Source organism: Musa acuminata, chromosome BXJ2-8 (assembly GCF_036884655.1).
Source record: "Musa acuminata AAA Group cultivar baxijiao chromosome BXJ2-8, Cavendish_Baxijiao_AAA, whole genome shotgun sequence".
In the NCBI taxonomy this organism is placed as follows: Eukaryota; Viridiplantae; Streptophyta; class Magnoliopsida; order Zingiberales; family Musaceae; genus Musa; species Musa acuminata.
The window spans coordinates 32,040,997-32,048,732 of NC_088345.1; the positions used below are offsets into that span (position 1 = coordinate 32,040,997).

At 43.4% G+C, this 7,736-nt stretch overlaps 1 protein-coding gene across 1 annotated transcript; it reads left to right on the forward strand.

Annotated features, from left to right (window-relative positions):
* Positions 1-2,619: 2,619 nt before the first annotated feature.
* Positions 2,620-3,480, forward strand: LOC135620380 (probable CCR4-associated factor 1 homolog 11). The gene has a single exon (XM_065123310.1). The coding sequence runs from the start codon at positions 2,620-2,622 to the stop codon at positions 3,478-3,480; it is 861 nt and encodes a 286-aa protein (XP_064979382.1).
* Positions 3,481-7,736: the final 4,256 nt, after the last annotated feature.

Below are 7,736 nucleotides of genomic sequence, written 5' to 3' on the forward strand. Positions count from 1 at the left end.
TCCAATATGAGCCCATGAGAGATTATTGGATAGAGATCTACTAATATAAGATGTTTGGGTAATTGGATGGAGATCCAATACCCAATAGGGGAGGATCCATTAGGGTTAAGTTTATTATGGAACTCTATAAATTGGAGGGAATCAGTGGTTCATAGGCTAGAGCCTTTTGCTTGCCTCTCTTATTCTCGTCCCCCTCTACCAGAGAGGAGTGCGCTTGACCTCATTCACCCTCTCCTAGAAATCTGCAAGGATTCAGGGATATACGATCTCCCTAGGTAACACAATTTATCTTATACGCAGTTTTTAGTTTCGCGGATTTTTGCGTACTAATCTTCGCACGACGACGAATACATCTTTAGGAATTGGGGATTTTATTTTCTGTTCTTCTAATGCGCATATGATGTCGCCCCCCAAGATTTCCCAACAGATACTCCCGCTATGACGGATTGATATCGATCCTCCCGCTCATACGATCGAGCCAACACACTCACACCCTGTTGGTCGAGTACCTGCCCAAGAAGTAGAAGAAGGGGCAAGCCCAAAAGAAGACCCAACCTTCCAGACAGTAGGGGGAGGGAAAAAAACAGAGAGGGAAACCTCCCAAAGCAGAAGGGGGAGATCAAAAAATGAGAGAGAGTGAACTACCGTGCGAAATGGGGAGAACAAAGACAGAGAGGGAAGGAAAAAAGAAAGGATTCACTTATGTCAACATTCGTCAATCCTACATTTGCCCTAGCTGACAACTCAACAGAAGCCATGCCTCCGCATTAATGACTAGCAGCATGCCCCCTGCTTCCCCAGTCGCTTACTGGCTGACATCTCAACAGAAGCCATGCCTCCGTATTAATGATTGACAGCATGGCCCGACTTCACCAGCCTTCCCCTTCGGATGACCGATGGAGGGCTCACTCCCTGCCTAACCTAAAGCAACAGGGGAGTCAGCCCAAAGGCGTCCCAACAGTCCGCACCAACAAGCCATCCTTATTAATGCCTCCACCATATATAGTAAGGGAGGTCTTGGCTAACACGCGTCTAGACCGCTCAATGAGTAGGTATAAAAGCCAAGACCTATACCTAGACAAAATGAGGCAGGCAAAAACCATCTATTATCTCATTTACACTACTCTCACCATTGTCTTCCTCCCTGTCCATCTTTCACTAACTTAAGCATCGAAGGGGTCGACCTAGGACACCCTCGGCACAAGCCTATTGTGCAAGGTCGTCAGCGTAGCTCGGAGGCACAACTAGAAGGCAAGCCAGCAGAAGGGACCTACACTTTCGACATATAATTAATCGGGCCAACTCACTAGCCGACTGTCTCTGTGTGTTAACAAGAAATATCCAAAAGTTGAGTTTGTAACCTATGACTTGGAACTTTCTAAGATGACAACAGGTTTAGTAAGAGAAACTATGATATATCCTATTTTCGCCCGCATGGAGGTTCAAGATATTAAATATTTTTTGTTAATTTACTTACCCGATATCGAGATCTTGAAAAGTAAAGCACTTCTTGGATGTTTAAAATTTTTAATACCCAAAAATTCATAACATAAATTGACAGAAAAGAGATGTTTAAATTGTCAACAGCAAAAATTTCTCAGCTTCGTAATGAACATTTCCTATATTAAATCTACGTATCGAAGCAACACAATTCCACCCACAAGTTATGTGGAAGTTCTTATACCGAAGAGTGTCAGTGTGGATGAATCCGCATGTATCATTTCTGCAAATCATTGCCACGGTCATCCTCCATCGATAGATAGTTTCATCCTTTTCTTCATTCTCTTTTCAAAGGAATCGAGTTGATATTTAAGACCTAAGACTCAGAAGGGCCAGCTAGTCACAAATAATGCACCAAATCAGACAGCAATGCGAATCCTAGCAAAGGAATTTAAATGAACCAACCAAGTAGGTTAAAGCTCAAAAACCCTAAGGGAACCTTAAAACTCAGTGCCCAACTCTCGGCGGCGCAATAAGTTGCTTGCTCGACAGATTCTGAACCAAGCGAAGAGCCCACCACATGATAACGACAACAAAAGTGAAGATTGAGGAAAGGAGAACAAGGGAGAAAGGATACGGTGTCCGGGAATGGCGATCTCGAGTATTGACGGCGAGGGGATTAGCGTTGCATATGGACTCGACCGTGGTGAGGTCCCCGTTCCTTGCGGCGGCGTGGAGATCGGAAGATTCGCTGCCCCCCTTCGGTAATCGGTTCTTCCTCCTCGATGCCACTCCGGGGTCTCCCATCTCCGCGGGGTGTGCCGTCGTGGCGCTTCGAGCGACGAAGGCAGCGGTAATACATAGTTGATTGAAGGCCGAGACCGTAGCAGGATGGGCCGAGTTAAGGCCCACAAATGTGGAGACGTACTTCGAACGAAGATACCTTGGATCGTTAGAATCGGACTAGGATTCCGAGAGACATTGGATCGAGCTGGGGCTCAACACCCGCATCTTTCCTTCTTGGATTAGGATTATAGCTCGATTCGGATAGGATTCCGAATCGAACTGGGGTTCGGACACTCTGCCTGTTATATAAGGACGTGACCTTTGGACTTGTCACGCATCACTCCTCTCCGACACTCTTCTTCGCTCCACACTGTTGTATCGTCGCGTGGAAAGATGTCTTCGCAACGAGGAGGACGAGGAGGGCGGCAATATTTGGTGGTGCGCTCGGTTTGGGCGTGGAACTTGGAGTACGAGTTCTCCATCATTGCTTCCCTCGTGGATCGCTTCTCTTACGTCGCCTTCGACACGGAGTTTCCCGGCTTCCTCTACAGAACTCGGAGGCCACACCGTCTTCTCCCGCCCAGCCTGCGCTACGCCCTCCTCAAGGCCAACGTCGACAAGATGGAGCTCGTCCAACTCGGCCTCACCCTCTTCGACGCCTTCGGCGACCTCCCCGACATCGGCACCGGCGGCAGGGTCGGGTTCGTGTGGGAGTTCAACTTCCGGGAATTCGATGTCCGACGCGACCTCCACGCGCCGGACTCCGTCGACCTGCTCCGCTCCAGTGGCATCGACTTCGACCGGCTCCCCCTCTACGGCATTGACTCCGGCCAGTTCGCCGCCCACCTCTATCGTTCCGGCCTCGTCGCTCATTGCCGTTTCTGCCGCCCGCACTCCACTCGATGGATCGCCTTTCACAGCTGCTACGACTTCGCCTATCTCATCAAGGTGCTGGGGTTCGGCCGGCCTCTGCCCGACACCCTGGAAGAGTTCCTCGGCCTGGTGAACTTGCTCTTCGGAGAGACTGTGGATCTCAAGCACATTATGCGCGGCTGCAAGGGTCTCTCCGGCGGGCTGGAGAGAGTGGCGAGTACCCTCGGGGTGCCACGCCAAGCTGGGAAGTCGCATCAAGCTGGATCAGATAGCTTGGTGACCTGCCAAGTCTATCTGAAGATGAAGCGGAGGTTCTTCGACGACCAAGACGCCAAGGTGGCCTGCCATCGCGGCATCATCTACGGCCTACAAGCCTGCTGAATTCCTCCTTCGTTCTTGGAGTTTGTCAACGCAGCGCAGTGAAGGTCGTCGATTCTCAAAGCAAGTCAACTCAAATATGATCTTTCTCTTTTTCTTTGTGCACAAATGTCGAATGTTTCAACGTAAATAATATACAAATCAAGTCGTCTGTCAAATTCGGATGTGAAAATTGATTGCTGCTTGTGATGTATGGTAAGAATCCGAAGATTGTTGGATATGCACCACATCGATCTGTGCTCTTTTATTTTCTGGCTCACAGTTCTTGGATAAACTGATAGCTTTCAAATTGGGCAAACAACATGATATGTTGATGGCCGAAGAGAGGAAGTTCCCGTAAAGGGGGAGTTGTTTCGTCCACGATCAAATCGCAGTATAAAGATATATCAACTCTGTTAGAGCTAGCCTCAGGAAATTTACCACAATGTAATTTTGGCAACCCAACAAGACAATAAAACAGAAAGAATAAAAGCGAGACAAGAACACCAAAACACCAGATATACGTGGTTCGGTCAATTGACTTTGACCTACATCCACGGACGAAAGAGGAGCAAATTACTACTGTAAAAGAGGGACAATTACAAATGCCTTAGGAAGATGTTCCTAGGCCATAAAACACCTGAAAATACTAAACAAGAAAAATCAAACTATAAGTCCAAACTATTTAATGAGTATGGACTTAAACCAAAGCAAACACTTAGGTTTTTCTTGTAGTGCATCTGACTTCAAAGCCCAGGCCCTTATTTATAGTTCCAAGACGAGACAACAAATCTGATTTTCCCGATGTGGGACTATGGGACTTGCCAAACTAACAAATCTCCACCTTAGCATGTTCCAACAAAACTTGCTTCACCTTCTTCATAAAAGCCCCAATGGGCAATCACCAACAATGAACACCAACCAAGTCCAAGCACTGCTTGAACTTGTAAACCGGAAGAGGCTTCGTAAACATATCAACTGGATTGTCCTTCGTATGAATTTTCTGAACAAGGACTTTTCCCTCAGCAATGATATCTCGAATAAAATGAAACTTCACATCAATGTGTTTTGTCCTCTCATGATACATCTGGTCTTTAGTCAAATGAATAGCACTTTGACTATCACAGTAAATTGTAGTAACACTTTGATGCAGACATAATTCGCTGAACAATCCTCTTAACCATAAAACTTCTTTGATCTCCTCTGTCACTGTCATATATTCTGCCTCTGTAGTAGATAAAGCTACGACAGGTTGTAAGGAAGCTTTCCAACTAACTGCACAACCGCCAACGCAAAATACATAGCCTGTCAAAGATCTTCGTTTATCAAGATCCGCAGCATAATCAAAGTCGACGTAACCAACCAAAGTGTCACGATTTTTCCTAAATTCCAAACAAATATCTGAAGTCCCTTGCAAGTATTTGAGAATCCACTTCACAGCCTGCCAATGTGTTTTACCTAGGCGAGACATATATCTACTAATCACACTAACTGCTTGTGAAATATCTGGACGAGTACAAACCATTGCATACATAATACTGTCGATGGCACTAGAATATGGAACTTTCACCATATATTCTTCCTCTTCAACTGACTGTGGTGACTGAGCAGCACATAGCCGAAAATGGCTAGCAAGAGGAGTACTCACTAGCTTACCATTTTTCATGCCAAACCTCTCCAAGACTTTCTTGAGGTAATTTTTCTGAGTCAGAAATAATTTTCCAACTCCTCGATCTCTTTTGATCTCCATGCCAAGAATTTTCTTAGTTGCTCTCAAATCTTTCATTTCAAATTCACTACTCAGTTGCATTTTCAAAGTGTGAATTTCTGACAAATTCTTAGCTGCAATAAGCATGTCATCAACATAAAGCAACAAATATACAAAAGAGCCATCAGTTAACTTCCGGAAGTAAACACAACTATCATACATGCTCCTCGTGTAACCATGACCCAACATAAAAGAATCAAACCTCTTATACCACTGACTTGGAGACTACTTCAATCCATACAAGGATTTCTTTAACAAGCAAACATGGTCTTCCTTACCATCAACTTCAAATCCATGAGGTTGCTCCATATAAATTTGTTCTTCAAGTTCACCATGTAAGAAAGCTGTCTTGACGTCAAGTTGCTCCAATTTCAAATCATATGGCAACTAAAGCAAGCAAAACACGAATAGAGCTATGTTTAACAACAGGTGAAAATACATCATTAAAATCAACACCATGTACCTGACTATAGCCCTTTGCAACCAATCGTGCTTTGTACCTTGCATCTTCAACCCTTGGAATACCTTCCTTCCTTTTGAAGACCCATTTGCATCCAACAATTTTCTTACCCGAAGGCGGCTTCACAAGATCCCAAGTTCTATTCCGATGGAGAGACTCAATTTCTTCATTCATCGCAATCAACCACTTAGTGGAATTATCACAAGAAACTGCATCTGAGTAGGAAGTAGGCTCACCAACTTCACTTGTCTCTTTTGCAACAGACAAAGCATATGCAACCAAATTTGCATATCTTTGTGGTGGTCGAATATCTCTCCGTGATCTATCCTTGGCTATGGAATATTGCTCTTCCTCTAGATCATCTGCGTTAGTAGACTCGGGACCACCTACTGGTATTCTTTGAGTAGAAGAGTTCGACTTAAAAGAATCTGAACTACCAATCTCAAGCTCCACCTGCTTCTGTGCACTATCATTTGTACAACTAGTAGAATCCTCTTTGGAAGATAACATAAACAATTCATCAAAAGTAATATCTCTACTAATTATAAATTTTGGGAATTTTGGATCAGAACACCATAATCTATATCCTTTCACCCCAGAAGCATACCCAAGGAAAATGCAATTTTTAACCCGAAGCTCTAATTTTCCTTCATTTACATGCATGTATGCTGGACACCCAAAAATTTTTAAATCAGAGTAATCAGCAGGAGTACCTGACCAAACTTCCTCCGGAGTTTTAAAGTTAAGTGCTGCAGAAGGAGTGCAGTTGACAACGTAACAGGCCATATTAATCGCCTCTGCCCAAAAGTCCTTTGTCAACCCTGCATTTGAGATCATACACCTTGCTCTCTCCAAGAGTGTTTTGTTCATATGTTCGGCCACACCATTTTTTTGAGGCGTCATCCTAACAGTGCGATGTCAAATGATTCCTTCATTTTTGCAGAATTCTTCAAAGTCACCTTCACAAAATTCCATACCATTATCTGTTCGAAGCTGCTTAATCTGTTTACCTGTTTACTTCTCAATCAAAGCATTCCATTGTTTAAATGTTAGAAAAAACATCATTTTTATGCTTCAGAAAATAAACCCAAACTTTCCTAGAATAATCGTCAATGAAAGTCAACATATACCTGGCACCACCCTTAGATTGAACATGAGCTGGACCCCAAAGGTCTGAATGAATATAATCAAGAGTACCTTTCGTTTTGTGAACTGCCGAAAAAGTGAAGCTGACTTTTTTCTGCTTTCCAAAAATGCAGTGTTCATAAAAATCAAGTGGCCCAGTACTCTGTCCGCAAAGTAGACCCCTTTTGCTCAATATGGTCAAACCTTTTTCTCTCATATGACCCAAACGCATATGCCATAATTTGGTGATGTCAGAATCAGACAATGATGATGACGAAACTGCAACTAAACCTGTGACAGTAGTTCCCTACAGAATATACAAGCTACCAGACCTACAAGCTTTTATAACAATAAGAGCACTTCTAGAAACTTTCATAACTCCACCTTCAGTTGTGTATTTACACCCAAGGGCCTCTAGGGTGCCTAAAGAGATGAGATTCTTTTTTAAATCAGGAACATGTCTAACATTAGTGAGCGTCCTTACAATACCATCATGCATTTTAATTCGGATTGTACCTCTACCAACAACATCACATGCGGCATTATTGCCCATCAAAATAATTCCACCATTACAAGATTCATATGTGGAAAATAAATCCCTATTAGGACACATGTGATAAGAACAATCCGAATCTAAAATCCATTCATTTTTAGACCTCGTCCTATCATCAATAGCAGAGAAAATATTTTCAACATTCTCATCAGTTGCTACACTAACTTCAGCGGATTCAATAGTTTTCTCAACAAATTTTTCCTTTTGCTTTAATTTATTTTTCAATTTAAAGCAATCAAATTTAATGTGCCCCATTTTATGACAATATCTACATTCCAAATTTCTATGTCTGGATTTAGATCTACTATTGTCAAATTCTCTTTTATCCATTCTCCCCCTAACAACCAGACCCTCAGCCTGATTCTCTCTACATT

Excerpts from the sequence above, each read along its gene's own strand:
- LOC135620380 (XM_065123310.1), top strand. The coding sequence starts at position 2,620 with ATGTCTTCGCAACGAGGAGGACGAGGAGGGCGGCAATATTTGGTGGTG.